The sequence below is a fragment of the Natator depressus genome, chromosome 2 (assembly GCF_965152275.1).
Source record: "Natator depressus isolate rNatDep1 chromosome 2, rNatDep2.hap1, whole genome shotgun sequence".
Classification (NCBI taxonomy): domain Eukaryota; kingdom Metazoa; phylum Chordata; order Testudines; family Cheloniidae; genus Natator; species Natator depressus.
Genome location: NC_134235.1, coordinates 192150244 through 192166387, shown reverse-complemented (window position 1 = coordinate 192166387; position 16144 = coordinate 192150244). Strand labels below are relative to the sequence as shown.

The 16144-nt window shown below is 44.4% G+C and overlaps 1 protein-coding gene across 2 annotated transcripts in view; it reads right to left on the bottom strand.

The window, feature by feature from the left end:
• The window catches only part of AZI2 (5-azacytidine induced 2), a 47777-nt gene extending 41689 nt beyond the window's left edge, over positions 1-6088 (bottom strand). Inside the window, exon 1 of one of the 2 annotated variants that reach the window (XM_074945632.1) lies at positions 5818-6088. Coding sequence is in view for 1 of the 2 variants with exons in the window: in XM_074945631.1 (XP_074801732.1) it covers positions 5459-5570 (112 nt within the window). In the remaining variant the exon portion in view is untranslated. Of the gene's footprint in view, positions 1-5458; positions 5769-5817 lie in introns of those variants that run through there. The other variant, XM_074945631.1, reaches the window with a different exon arrangement.
• Between the last annotated feature and the right edge of the window lie 10056 nt (positions 6089-16144).

The window sequence follows — 16144 nt, the reverse complement described above, 5'->3', positions numbered from 1 at the left end:
TTGCACATTAATGCGACAACATCACAGTGCTCAGTCACATGAACTGGAAACAGAACCAAGATAGCAGATTGACTCCATTTTCAAAATTAGCAAATGGGTAGTAAGCTACATAAATAGAAAACTAAATTTGGTCTAATGAAATCTGTTTAAGAATTCTAAAAAATCCACATAATACATCTAGATAGATGAAATCAAGTGATTTAAAGTTGGACTTTGATTTGTAATCTACTGTTGCACTATTGAAACGTTTGCATACACTGCACATGAGAGCTCTGCAGGCACCTTTTTTTTTTTTCTTTAAACAAGATAGGTAAGGAAACAAAGCGAGTGTCACAGTTTCAGGGTAACTGAACCTGTATTTTCCCATCTGTGGCCTCTCCAGGGCACTCAAAGGTTTCCAGCTCCTAGCTTTCAACTCTCCTAGATGGAAACTCATGTCTCACTACCTCCTGACCAGGGGTTTTAAGACTGCACAGCCCCCTGGATTACACTGTGAGATCCCAAGCAAGCCAGTCTGCCTAAAAAGGCTGGTGCCTGTGCTTTGACTTTTCTGTGAGAGTGACTAACGGACAAATTACTAGCAGTTACAACAGAGCTCTTCTTAAGCAAGCACATTTATTCTTCAGGTAAAAGCACTACAGTTTTTTTATGTTGTCGCTGTAAAACATCCCTGTACACAGGCTAACAGCTTACCAGTGTGTCATCCATCAGTCTTATGGGGCCCCAGTAAGCCAAAATCTTTCTAACCCTTCCACAAAGGTTGGGGACCCTGTTGGACAGAAGGCCTTGTCTATTTGCTGGATCAGGAAGAAAGCCCTTAGTCAGTTTAACACTGGACTATTTATCCAAAAGTCCTTTGTCTGTTGGTCTCTGCAGAATCCACTTTGAAGTAGAATATGGGAACCTCCCCAGGAGACAGTACCTCTCTCAAGGTATTCTAACTTGAGTCATTTGCCTTAATCATCCCCCACTGTTTTCACTTCTTAGAGGAGCTGTGGAAATCCTCCCGCGATGAAGTGCATACAAACGTGACCCACAATGATTCATAAACCATTCATACACCTAATAAAATATCATCTCCCAAAGATACTGCAGGAAGTTGCTCTGTTACAGAGAGTTTTCTGATTTTGAAAATTAGCAGGATTCCCACAAAAACTAAATTCCTCTTTATCCACTGAACAGATACGCTACCACTATCAGTAGTGTAAGCCTCCCTGAAATCTCAAAGGAGCCACCTTCTTAAGATATACTTATTGTTTCAATTTTCTAAGCATTGTTAAAAAACATACACACACACACACAGGAAGATGTGATCACTGCCCCAAGCAGCTTACAATCTAACTTAAGAAAAGATGCAAAAAGCAAGTAACAAATTGTAGGCAAAGAGGCAAAGAAAAAAAAAAAGTGTGTTTAGATATAGACTAGCAATGGCCATAATGTGATTCTTTTAATTGCAAACGTAGGTCAGTTTCTGTGCTCACTGAGAATCTCTCTTTACTCAAACTGTCAACAAAGGTGCCTACTGTGAAGTTGTGTGTGATATGCATTCCTGCCCAATACAAATGATACTGAAATCAATTATTCATTTTATATTAAACAGCTGTCAGCTGGCCAAGAAGTGCACTGTACCCAGTTTATGTTCCAAGCTGTAGTATATGGTAGTGTGCGATGGGGAAGGAATCATAATTAAGGAATATACTAACACTATGAAAGATATCAGAATATTCACAGTTAGCAAGATCAACTGTTTATTAATTTAGGTCTACACTATGTGAAAACTTCTAAAATAACTGACAGAAGGAAAAAAGATTTGAGACTGAGTTCTACTTTCAGCTAATATGTTAAACTCTTACTAAAGAAGATGGGAACTATAAGCATATACAAGGACAAAATCTGTCCTTTACACAGTACACAATTACCTATGTTATAAAGGCTATTGCTGAAACAGCACAATGAAGGGGCAGAGGAGTTGTCTCTCTCAAAATGAAACCAAATCTGTGCTCCGAGGCTGCTTCATTTTCATGAAAACAGTTGGGCTGGAGATAAAGTAGTGAGAGAAAAATTAGAAACCTGCCCTAAATGGCATAGAAAGGAAGGAAAGGAAATTTTTAAACAGTAATGAGCAAAGACGACAGAGATTAGGTATACATATAAAAAGTCTTTCCACTACAAGTATAATGATCTAATTGAACAGTAGTATTAGTGAAATGAATCACAAATCACCCACACCTTGAGTACTGCATACAGTTCTGGTTGCTCTATCTCAAAAAAGAAAAAGATACATGAGAAATGGACAAGGTACAAAAAAGGGCAACAAAAATGATTAAGGATATGAAACAGCTTCCATATGAGGAAAGATTAAAAAGACTGGGACTTTTCAGCTTGGAAAAGAGACAACTAAGGGGAGATATGATAGAGGTCTAAAAAAAAAAAAAATCATGAAAGGTGTGGAGAAAAATGTATGTGTGTTATTTGCTCCTTCATATAAAAAGAATCATTTAAAGTAATAGGCAGCAGGTTTAAAACCAACAAAAGAAAGCACTTCTTCACACAACACAGTCAACCTGTGGAACTCGATGCCAGGGGATGGTGTGAAGGCCAAAAGTATAACTAGATTCAAAAAAGAATTAGATAGGTAGGAGGATGGAGGATAGGTCCATCAATGGCTGTTAGTCAAGTTGGCCAGGGATGCAATCCCATGCTCTGGGTATCCTTAGCCTCTGACTGCCAGAAGCTGGATGTGGACAACAGGGCTGGATCACTTGACGACTGCCAGTTCTGTTCATTCCCTCCGAAGCACCGGACAGTGGCTACTGTCCGAAGACAGGACATTAGGCTAGATGGACCATTGGTCTGACCCAGCATGGCTGTTCTTATGTTAGTCCAGTTTCTCAAATACTATTTTTGAGGCAATTAGATAGATTTATGATCTATGAACAGGCGATAGTAACAAAAATGTTTCCTGAAATTTAATATACGTATTATTTCAAAAGTCAGGAGTTCTCAAACTACAGTCCATGGACTATTGAGCGCTTGCTCGTGCTATGCAGAGAGCTAATTGGTCAGATGGTGTTGATTCTCCTTTTGTTCATCTGCTATATCTCATTAAAATAAGATACAATGCATTACTTTTATTTGGCCATGGCACAGATTTATGCAGTTTATATCAGTTTTCAGAATGGTGTTATTTCATGAAAAAAAAGTGATTAAATGTTAATACTTGATTTTTTACTCTTACTTCCAGATATAAGACAAAGCAAACAAAATAGAAGTGTTACTGTATATCTAGGGCCCTACCAAATTCACGGCCATAAAAAAACGCAAAACAGACCGTGAAATCTGGTCTTTTGTGTACTTTTACCCTATTCTGTATAGATTTCACGGGGGGAGGGAAGGGGGGGGGAGGACCAGCATTTCTCAAACAGGGGGTTCTGACCCAAAAGGGAGTTGCGGGGGGGGGGGGGGGCGATATTGCCACCCTTAGTTCTGTACTGCCTTCAGAGCTGGGGGACAGGAGAGTGACGGCTGTTGGCCGGGCACCCAACTGTGCCCCACTAGCAGGCAGCACCCCACTAGCAGCAGTGCAAAAGTAAGGGTGGCAATACCAAGCCATGCCATCATTACTTCTGCACTGCTGCTGGTGGTGGCTATGCCTTCAGAGCTGCGATCCTGGTCAGCAGCTGCTGCTCTCCAGCTGCCCAGCTCTGAAGACAGCACTACCACCAGCAGCTGCAGAGAAGTAAGTACTACAATCCCCCCTACAATAACTTTGCGACCCACCCTCCCCGCAACTCCTTTTTGGGTCAGGACCCCTACAATTATAACAGTGAAATTTCAGATTTAAATTTTTAAAATCCTATGACCATGAAATTGACCTCAGTTTGGTAGGGCCTTATGTATACCCCCAAATAAGTCTGTGTCTAAAAAACATAATCCTATTTTACTGTTCTCCCCTCTTACAAGCAATTAAACCAAATATTTCTAAGAGCACATGACACTAAAATGTTGCCTGTATACACCAATAGATCATGTGCCTCCCTAGATTTACTGTTGGCTTATAGAAAGCATTTGTTGTTGTTCTATAATTCATATTAAAGAGTAATAAACGGCTTTTGAGATTTAACATGTTACTTGTCTTAGGACATAATCGTTTCCCCTTTGTTTAATAATAAAACCTGGCACTTACTCTTTTCTTGTTCAAATGTCTTTATAAACATTGCACAATCATCAACACCATGTGAAGTAGTTAAGTGTAATACACATTTTATAGATGGGGAAATTGAAACAGAGATTAAGCAAGTTGCTCAAGGGCACAGAGGATTCACATGGCAGTCAGAATTAATTTTTTTTTTTTTAAAGTTCCTGGTTCCTAATCCTGTGCTTAGACCAGACTTCCCTTTTAACAAAGGGTTCCACTTCCCCACCATCAGATCTGAACATCGAACAAAAAACTATCCTCTCTCTCTTTTCTGCACATTATTAGTGAAAAAACAGAAGATTCCCTCACCAATTTCCATCAAAAGTTTTGATCTCACACTATATTGCAAATGATCTCCATGTGGGAGCAGGGTTCTAGTCTCCCAAGTCTCCATTATTCCTCCTCAGAGGATAACTCCAGTGCCTGCCTTGGCTGCTACTGCTTATACCTTTCCCCAAATGTTAGCAGTGACATGGACACAATTCTTTTCAGTTTCATCCCAGCTCACAGGATTCTGAAGGGCAGCAAAGATATCAGACATCCTTGTTAATTTAATTTTGCTGCTGCTGGGAAAGAGTTAGGAGAATCAGTGGAGAAGCTTCAGAGTATCAGCCGTGTTAGTCTGTATTCGCAAAAAGAAAAGGAGTACTTGTGGCACCTTAGAGACTAACCAATTTATTTGAGCATAAGCTTTCGTGAGCTACAGCTGGAGAGGTCTATCTGCAGACTCAGAACCACACACAGCAGAAGCTCACATTTAGGTGGTTATCTTGGCAGCTAGAAGGACCAAACACGTAGTTTATCAGAACATTTAAATTCTGCACAATCAGACAAATTACACCCCTCTCCCTCCAATCCTTCACACATGCTCATTCCCCACTTGCAAGTGAATTTTACAAGCCCATTACAATACACATTTCTCTACACTTATGAGTATTAACCCGCGTTTATAATGCGCCCAGAACAGTTGTATTTGGGTGTGCGTTGTAGGACTTCATGGTGTTTGATAACATTTTTCTCCCCCTGAACAGTTTCTCCCTTTCACTGCCTATGTTATGGAATTGTGAGCGTCATGCATCCTCATCTGAAAAGGCTTCATCTGCAGGGAGCCTTCTCCTGGTGCCATTCCGATGCAGCCACTTTCCCTGCATAATCCCCAGACACCTACCCAGCTCCGGGGCACCACAGCAGCCTGTTCGCTGCCCCTTTCCCGTCACCCTGCCAGCTTCCTCTCTGCAGGAGAGGACGTAAAATACTCACTGGGTGGATTTAAAGGTAACTTCCCTGTGGAGGCCCGGGGCCACCTGGCCGGCACAGACGCCGCTGCCCGTGACTGTGCGGTCCGCGCGGACCAGGGCACGGCGCCCCGCATCGCCTCCGCTAAGTCGCTGGAGGAGAGACAGGAACCGTCCCAATGCGGACAAGCCCCGGAGCAGGCAGCGGGGCGGGGAGGAAGCGCGTGGGCGCAGAGGCGCTCCCGCAGCAGGCCGCTGTGAGCGTCGAGCTGTCGGGGGTTGCGGCTCCACGTCAGCCCGAGCCACCGGCTGAGAGCGCTTGTCACCGCTCTCCCCGCCCCGGCCCATCTGCCCCATCCCCTCTAGGGAAGGGCCAGAGCTGACCTGGCGGGGGGTTTCCGCTCGGCTCCGGTCACTGGCGGGCGGCGGCGAAGAGGAAGCAGCAGCGGCCGCCGCGGTCTCTACTCGGGCTCCTCCAGGCTCCCATCACCTCCGCCCGGGGCCCGGCCTGACGACGCCGTTACCAGGACCTCCCGCCCCCTCGAGGAAGTCAACAACCCCTCACGTGACCCCAATGTCGCTCTCCCGAAGGGCACCGGCGGGTCCCGGAAGACGACGGGGCGGGACTACACCTCCCGGCATGCAGTGCGCGAGCGGGACGTGAGGTGAGTGTCGCCCCGCCCCCTTTTACGGCCACAGAACGACCGTACTCGGCTCTGTGACTAGGGCCGCCCCTTCTGAAGGGACCTCCTTCTCATGCAGGCGCCAGCGCCCTCGCCTGCCCAAGTGCTGCAACAGCTACCCCCTTGCACAGTACACGTGGCCCTGGGAAAGTATTGCTGCTCCCTGGAGCACCGGGACAGTTCTGTGTTCCCCTGCAAGAAGCACTGGACGCCGCCCAAAGTCGTGCATGTCCCCTTTGTATGTCTTTCCATATGCTCCCAGCCCACTCTTTTACATGCTTCGCCCCCTTAAATATTACTCTTCACCCCTCTATCACAGGTGATATTACACACATGCATAGACAGGGGTAAATATTAAAAGGAGATAGGTGAGGATATTCATAGAACTAGATACGCTCAAAGAAACTACCTATAAATACAGAAGTATAACAAAATTATTAATTGGCTACCCAACACAGCCATTTCATACCTGTATTCCAGGGTGCTGGAACTAGGGGTAAAAACAACGGGGAGTCCTTGTGGCACCTTAGAGACAAACAAATTTATTTGGGTATAAGCTTTCCTGGGCTAAAACCCACTTCATCAGATGCATGGAGTGGAGCATACAGTAGGGAGGTAGAAATACACAGCATATGAAAAGATAGGAGTTGCCGTAGCAAGTTGGGGGTCATTGCTAATGAGCCAATTCAATTTAAGTTAGAAGTAGGCAACAGTTGAGGAGAAGGAGTGGAAGTCACTTTTGTAGTGTTAATGAGGCCAATGTAAACAAAGGGTTTGGCAGCACACCCATGGCTTGAGGAGGTCTTGTTCAATGGTTTTCAGCATCCTCACTATAAAATTTGTTCCAGTTCCACTGCCTGTATTCAATGATTACAAAGATTTCTCTCTGATCAATATCCTTAAGTCTTTTTAAGAAACTGTTACATCCACTTAGTCTCATAGAGTTTAAATTATTTCTAAGTACTGCTCCAGGGCACTGATCCTGCAGACATTTTATATAGGTGCTTAACTCTGAGTATGTGAATATACCTAATGAAGTCATGTACACAAGTGTTTGCAGGATCAGGATCTGGTTTTTAGAGCATCTAACATTCTAAAATTGATTGTATAAAAGGCCCATTTTTTTGTTTTTGTAGGGAAGTTGCTGCTTGTCCGATGAGCATTTTGTAAGTAGCATTTCTTGGCTGACTGCTAAAGCACAACAGCTTGTGCATTTTTAAAAATTCGTATGCAGTATCTTAATCACAATCATTCAATGTGACCATCATTTTTACTGCTTATGCACAATGTTATAACAATAGAGGAAATGGAAATGAAGTATACAGTACAACAATTACTTCTTTTGTCAAGCTACCATTGAAATATTCCAAACTAAGTTCTGCCCGTTGGTTTGGACAATCAGGTACATTTCCTCATGAAGTGAACAGAAAGTTCAGGGCATTGTTATTAGAGATACACAAGTGTTATTCTTTGTTAAAAGAAAAACCCTTCCTGAGATTTAGATTTTTTTCTTTAGTGACTCAAAATAAAATCATCATGGCTAAGAGTCAGAAAGCCATATTCCCCTTTATACAATTAACAGTTATTTAACCGAAGAAAAACAAACCACTTAGGTAACAATACATCTAATCAACATCCGCTACTTTCTAATCCAGCTGCTCAAACTATGTAGACCAGGCCTGAGTAAAAACAAGGGCGTATTCTCCACCACTTTTCACCTTTTGTAATCATTTACATCTATGCAAGTGGGTATAAAAAGCAGCAAAAATCATAGGAGTGGCTTTTACACTCACTTTGCCACAATGTAAATGACTACATAAGTAGAGGTAAAAAAATAATGAGAATCAGGTTCCAGGGGTGGGATCCACAAGGGTACTTAGATACCTAAACCCCAGATTTAGAGACCTAAATCTGAGGTTTAGGTGCCTAAATCCCAGTTTAAGAGTTTTGTGATCCACAAAACTCCTGCCAAACCCTATAGGCACCTAAATTTACTAGGCACCTAAGTTTTTGCAGTAAAGAGTTTCTTAGGTGCCTACATTTCTATCTCTGAGCATGCTGACTGTTGTCTCACTCCAGGCATCTGGACACATAAGCTCCAGAGCAATCAACAAACTGGGGGAAGACAGGTGTTTGCTTGCCTATCTTGCGTGTGGGGCCTGAATACCATGAAAAACCAACCTCAGGGCAGACTCTTAAGAAATAGAGCACAAACCCCAAACTGGTTGTGTGTTTTATACTTAGGTTTCATCAACCAAGTATCCAGCGTGAACTCCTCAAGCCCTATAACAGCCTTAACATGAAGTCACAGACATATTGGAGTACCCAAGAGAACTACCTTGCCACCCAGACAAGCTTGCCTTTGTGATAGTGGTCCCTCACACCAAAAATCACAACAATATTCAGGTTACTCCCAGTCCCAAAGGATGAGTCACTTAGCCCAGGTCAACTGCACCTAAGATCCTATACCAAAGACAATGCTTGAAACCAATCCTATAAGAAAAGCTATCTAAAGATTTATTAACTAAGAACAATAAGTGAGAGTTACTTCCAGAGTTAAAGCAGGTAAACATACATAGACAAATGAGCTACAGTGTTAAGTCTCAAAAGGTAATAGAAGCTGCTGTAATATGCAAATGCTATAAGTCCTCTAGGGCTAACCCCAGCCAAGCACTGAGGAACTCTTGCTCACGCTTAGAAATTTTCACCCCTAAGAGTTCAAGCAGCATAGGGCGATCCAGTTTCTTCTGGTCAGGGATTTTTATTCCCTTCCCCCAGAATTCAAACTGATGGGACATGTCGTCGTGTACATCTTCATGGCAGACATGCCAAACCCATGGAAAAAAACGCAGAAATTTGGCTTGTTATTCGCTTAATTGGCTTGTGAGTTGCTTGTTGGCTAGTTTTTGGCTTGTTGCTTTTTTTTTTTTCAGCTCCCAGCAAGGAGGGGAGAGAGTCAGGGGTGCACAGCGGGCCAACCACAGTCTGCACGCTGTGGGGGATCTAGTAACATAAAGTATTGGGGTTCTTAGGAATTGGCTTGTTTGGCATTGTTTTGAAATGGGATCAACTTGATTTTTGGCTTATTGTGAAAGTCGGGGGTGCTTATTTAGCCCGTGAAAGTTGACAACTCTGCTTCAAGGGCATGCGTGTGCGGGTGAATCAACAAAGTTTTTGTCCTTTGATGTTTCACAATGGTTCACTTGGTTTCAATGGGCCTTGTATGCAGAACCTAGCACCTTCTATAGGAAACCAGGATTTTACATTTAATGGTTCTTTCCTGTTTAATGAGTTATACAAGTTACAGAGGTTTACAGTGCAAACACTTAACATCTGTACCCCATCTTATAAAGTTATATTAAGTGAGATTAATTCATGCAGCACCCTACAAGCATTTTATAAAGTCTAAACACATTTTTATAAATCTAATACCTATTTTAATAATACTAACACACAGGTGAGCCAGACTGGTTTAGAGCTATACATTCATCAGTGTTCTACTGGGGCACCTGGTCTGCCAGCATCACAGGTGTGCTCAAAGACTGCCTACTGGGTCAGGTCCTAATCAAAGTCTAGCCGCCAGAGGAGGTAGAACTGCCCCCCACTTTTAGTCTACTGATTAGAACATTCTCCTGAGTGACTTAGATCCAATTCCTTCTTTCCCATCAGGATGGGGAGAAAGGATTTGAACAGGACTCTCCCACATTTCAGGAAAATGCTCAAACCACTGAGGTACTGGATAATCTGATACAATCTATCCTGTTGAAGCTGTTCCACTGCAGCTAAATAGTGAAAGAGTGATTGGAATAGGGGAACTGGACCCTGGCTTTTCCATGTCCCAGGTGGGTGGTCTAACCACTGGACAATAGAAGCTCTCTCTCTCTTCTCTGAATAACTGTTCCACTGAGCATAAATATTTAAATAATCAGGAAAAGGCACCTGCATACAGCCTGGCTTTAGGTGCCTATCTCCATGAGAAGGATGGGACTGTCACCGGTATCTCCCATTGCCTAGCTTAGGCAGCTCCCTGCCTAGCGCCATGGCTTTTGTGAATCCCCTTCTAAGGCACTTGTCTCTCCCCATTGATTGTATAGGGACCTTAGGCACCTCATTCAGACTTTGTGGCTTGCAGCGTTGTTCCTGTGATTTTTTTAGGCACCTAAAAGTTAAATGCCACAACACCAAGCATTGCAATATCTATGTCCCTTTGTGGATCTGGACCCAGGTGTTTATATTTGGTGCTGAGTTAGTTGTAATATAGTTCACCTGTTCAGACTAACTATGTCAAGCAGAAACATGACTACTTTTCCTCAGTCCAATTCAAGATGAGAAGGAAATAATTCCCACCTACTCACTATACAGGAGTTTCCTTCCAGGTACCAGAAAGCCCTCACTCACCAAACCCAATCCACATAGATTCCCTGGGGAGGGCAGCTGGTTGCCTAGATCACCACTGTTATCCTATACTATTTAAAAGATAGATGGGAGGTTTTTTTCTGTGTCAAATCAAGGCAGAGTGCTTTTGTCCCTTTTGAGTTCTCCAACTGAGGCCCAAAGGGACTGTACACCATGTCACAAAGTGAACTGAAGAAATGAATGTGCATCTGAGTACAGAAATTGCACCATATTATATGTATAACTGTACATACCTAACTTTCCACCACATAAAATCTCGCTACAGTGTGAATAAAGATAGGGAAAATAGCTGGAAATAGTGTCTCAGAGAGTAGTAGTGTGGTTAGAGAGTTTATTCTGTGTACATCTGTTGGAAAAAAAGTCTCATTTAGAGAAAAGTATCTGAGTATTCTAAATGAGAAAAATCTTCTTTGGAAAGAAGAGAAAAAGATTTCAATCTTTATTGTTCATATATCTCTAAGAAATATCTTAATGTTGTACAAGAACAGTTAGAAATATTTTTTTATATTTGAGTTAGAAATGTTACCAAAAATTTAGGTCAGAACAATGCCTGGCTTTTATATAAGCTCAGAGAAGAACAGACCTTTTATTTTCAGCTATATCTACAATCCATTTTTCTATGCTATTAAACCACCACCAAATCCTGAGGTCAGTTCTTAAGCTCCTATCCTTCCATTTACACTGTACATGCAGCTGTACTAACTTCAGTAGTGCCCTGTGCAGGTGCAGCAGTCCATCTGTATGTTCTAAATTGAGGATCAGGGCACCATCAGGCAAACTACTGTTGACTTGGATGGGAATTAGCCAGAATTAAATCTGAATAAAGACGTAAGGATTTGACCTGTCCATTTTAATATGCAGCTATTTTTAAAAAAAATAAGATTTTCAACATATAAGACAGTTAACTTTACAATATTTCCCCTCACCCTGCCCTATTTTTTCTGTGTATCAACTTAGCATAATTTTATATCTATTGTTACTTTCACACATTTTTTTAAATTTGCAGTCTTGCTTTAAAAAATTAATCAGGAAAACATATGTTGATAGAGTGGGGACTAAGTGCCAGATTTTTAAAGATATTTAGGGGTTTTTTTTATCAGCAGTTAGTGGGATTTTCAAAAGCACCTAGGTGTGAGGGAGTTAGGGACGTAGGCCTGGATCCACAAAGGGTCTTAGGTACCTACCTCCCACTTAGATGCCTAAATCCAAAATTTAGGTGCCACTAAGATCCTCAAAACTCCTGCTCACCTGCCACCTAACACTATAGGCACTTAGAATTCCTCAGCACCCAATTTTTGCCATGAGAGATCCCTGGATGTCTAAGGCTACGTCTACACTGTAGTTAAAAACACAGAGGCTTGGGCTAACAGGCTGTTTAATTGCGATGTAGAGGCTCGGGCTAGAGCCCAGGCTCTAGGACTTTGTGAGGTTGGCGGGTCCCAGATCTCGGGCTGCAGCCTGAGTCTGAACATCTCCACCACAATTTAACAGCCCCTAGCCTGAGCCCTGCGAGCCTGAGTTAGCGAGCGCATGGCCAGTTGTGGGTGTTTAACTGCAGTGTAGACATACCAGAAGTTTCTGCCTCAGGGCATGCGCATCATGTTTCACTCTAATGTTTCACTGCATGCCTAAGCCTCAGAGGGACCCTCAAATCAGGTGAAAATAGGTGTTTCCCTTCCTAGCTCACTTGCAGGGCCTGATCTGATAGGCATACTCAAAACATTCCTATCGAACTGGACCCTCCACAAAATCCAGTTGGAGGAGGGGGGTCTCTTATAACTTTTAGCCAGGTGGTTAGAGTACTCACCAAGGATATTGGAGACCCAGGTTTAATTACCCCTTTGTGTAAGGAGGAGAAGGGAGATCCCTGTTCAGATCCTTTCTCCCCTTCAAGCAGAGGGGGGAATTGAATCTGGATCGCCAACATCCTGGGTGAGTGCTCTAATGACTGGACTAAAAGTTATAAGGGAGGTGCCTCCTCTACTTTTTGCAAGCAACCCCCTTTCCCCAAACAAAATAGCTTTGGCCCCTAACTTCAGGAGGAGATGCCTACCTCCCATCCATATTTACATGCCTAACTCCATGAAAGGGGCTGTGCTTATGACACACCCCTTTTATTAGCATCTGTTATTGGCTAGCTTAGGCAGCTCCCTGCCTTACATGTAGGCTTTTGTGGATCCAATTCTTAGGCAATTATCTCTCCCCAGACATTGTATCGGGAGCCTGGGGGCCTAACTCAGGCTTTGTGGATTCCAGTGATTTTCTAGATGCCTAAGTCCTTTTGTGGATCTAGGCCCTAAATACTTCTGAAAGTCCCACGAGGCTCCTGACTACATCTTTAAGCACAAAAGTATCTTTAAAAGTCTGGCCATAGCTGACTCAAGGATGTGGTCATGGGAATCTTTCACTTCTAGGTCACTGGCTCAGAATCAGCTCTGGTCAGATAGGGTCAGACTGTCAAAAGCTATGTGGGCACCTAAGAATACATGTTAAGAATTAGGTTAACCTGCTTAAGTGCTTTTGAGACTCCCACTAGGTATCTGTTTCTGTACCTTTAGGTGCCTAACTACCTTGAAAATCTGGCCCTACCTGATGAAAAGTTATTAAAAACTGATGTCTGTTCAATAGCCTATATAGTTTAAGTTTGGTTACAAATGGACATGAAGGACTGTTTGTTTCTTTTAGAATCAGCCCCTCTCGCTGTACGAGGCAGGCATACTGATAAGGCAATGTGATGAAGCTTGCACTGCTGCTGCCAATGTTGTCCTTATATTTAGACATGTTACTTCAGTTATTATGCATGATCACTAAGTTCACTGTAAAGAAAACCCATGTTAGACTCCTATTTTCACTCAATTATATTTTCTAAAAGACCTCACCATAGTTATAATGAATACTGCTTGCTGAATGCCATGCTGAACACAGATGTTGCAGTTGGGCAAAATAATCCACCATCTGTGCAATCTCTCCTCTGCAACCAATGAAACGGTTGCATGCAATTTAGCTATAGTGTGATTGGTTGAGTTAATTCTGATATCACAATGTCTATACTACTGGCATAGATATGTGCTTCATTGTAGCTTGTACACCACACAAGTGTAATTTGTAAAGTCAAAATTACTGAGAATTTAAAATATTCACAATAACAGACCATCAATCCCAGCAATAATTGAACCTGGTAATATTCTAAAGAAAAGGAGCTCTCAACCATGTTTATAGCCGTTTCCATTGCTTCACACTGACTCAACAGACATTCTAGGCTTCGGAGTGACACACAGACAGAGTGACAAGCCTGGAATCTTATTATATCAATATTTTTATCAACTAGAGTATAAAATCTGTGTCCAATCTGGAACCTGAGTTTGGCCAATACTGGCAAAGGTTGTGGTAGAGGAAAGATCTGTATGGGTTCAAAAACATCCTAAAGGAACTGATCTATGTAGGGTGACCAGATCGCAACAATAAAATATAGGGACACATTGGGGTGCTATCGGCCCCACCACCACTCCACCCCAGGCCCTGCTCCTGCTGCACACCAGACCCCACCTCCTCGTCCTTCCTCACCCTCCCGCCCACTGCCGGCTTGCTGAGTCCCTCCTCACTCCCCCCACCAACCGCCCCTCCCTCCCCCGCCCTGTGAGACAATATAAGTGATTAATGATAATAATCCCTTGAATGGGCTTTGGGTCAGGCCAATAGAGAGTCCTGGCTTTCCCCTAATACACCCTTCCCTTCCCCTACCCCTTAGCCATGTCCCCTCTTGGTATCCTTGAGCTCCACATGGATTTGAACGGGCTATATTGTTTCCAAATCACAGTATACCCTGGGAGCCTAATTATGCTAGCAGGTTACTACCTGTGATCCCAAGGGAAGATTGTGTATCAGGATTTGGCCCTAAATATCTTGAATCAAGCAAAACCCACAGAGCAAATCCCTACTGCCGACAGTCACACCCCAGCCTGTGCCCTGAGGTCAGGACAGCGTGTTAGAAATATTTACCTTCACTGGGGAGGACTTTCTAGGAGTCTGTAATGACCCTAACACTTGTAACTTCTGAACTCATCTTTTCAGTGTGATAATGTGTCTTTCATCACGAATCCCACGCTCTGCCTAGGCTGGGGAATCAACGAGAGGCTGAGGCATCATCCACCCCTGAAACTTCAGATTCTACCCTCATTTACACCAGTGCAAATTCGGAGTGACTCCACTGAGGCCAGGGTGATAACTGGAGCACAGTTGGAGCCCTTCCTCTGGAATGGAGCATTCAGAAGGAGACAGCAGGAGTTTGTCAGTAGTGATCACAGAGACTCCTGTTGCAGTAAAATAATTCTGGGGAGGGGGCTAATTTCTGAAAACTCTGGTTCCCTTTAGAGCAGCTGCGTGTGCCCAGAGAGGCAGTGTCTGGATTGCCACTCAAGATGTCAAGGCCATACAATTTGTGTGCCTTTGGGAATGGCTGGGGTCAGGGAGCTAGGCTAACAGCAAGGCTGCCATGTGCGGGGCACTCGCACCAAGTTGAGTCAGGTGCACGCCCCCCAGGTGCAGCCCCTGCTCACCAGTGTTGGTAAGTGACCTGGGTAGCAGCTTAGCAGCACTCAGCCCCGGCTTGCCCTGGGCGGAATCAGAAAGTGCAGAGCTTCAGCAGCAGCCTCTGCAGCCCTGGCTCCACCATGAGCTCGGTGGGCCTGTCTGCACATGCTCTGCTGGGGGTAGATGCAGCTATTACCTCTGCAGGGCACCAGCTCCCCTCCCCCTGACCCTCCTCCCCCGGTTGCCCATGTAAAAACAGGCTGGGAAAGAAAAGCTTGGAAATGACAATGCTCCGCTTCTAGCAGCCTCCCCAGTGGAGCTGTATCTCATTTCAGAGCTGGCAGTTCTAGCCCTTCTGCTGCATCCACAGAGCTGACCCAGAGAGACTCCCTGCCTGGCTCTGGGTGCAAGCTGCCCTACCCAGCCCTTCTTAGGGGCACCCTGAGCGCAGAGGGGTCCCGCTCCAGGGCTGTCACTCAGCCTTGGGTGCCAATAGCCATTGGAACGCTCCAGCCCTGGGGCTCAGCTGGGAGTCAGAAGGCCCCCCGGGCTCGTTTGGCTGGGGTGGGTTTTCCTCTCTGTTGTCGCTGCAGAGTGAGTCTCCCGGATGGCAGAGCTTTCTGGGGGGTGCTGCCCCCACCCCTTAAAATAAACGGACAACTTCAGTTCACTTTGGATCGGATCCCAGAGCTCATTTACAAAGAGCAGGTTTGGATCCAGTGCAGTGCTAAGCCCGGTCACAAAGAGCTGCAGATGACAGCTGAATTGAAATGCGACTTTTGTTCCCAGCCTCAAGGAAAGGCTCAGTGATCACCAGGAGTTGGGACTCGGGGGGGGTGGGGGGGCATTCTGGCTTGGGGGGAGACCTCCCCCAACCTCCTCACCCCATGCCTGCCCTCTGCTCACCTCCTCACTCCCCCGCCAGAACCCCTTGCCTGCCACGAGACTCCCCCAGCTTGCTGCTGGCTCGCGGCTCACCTCCTCACCCCCACTGGCTTGCTGTGTCCCTCCTTACTCCCCCACCCGCCTTCTCACCTGAATATCGGGACAAATGGCATCCCGATCGTACATCGGCTGGGAAG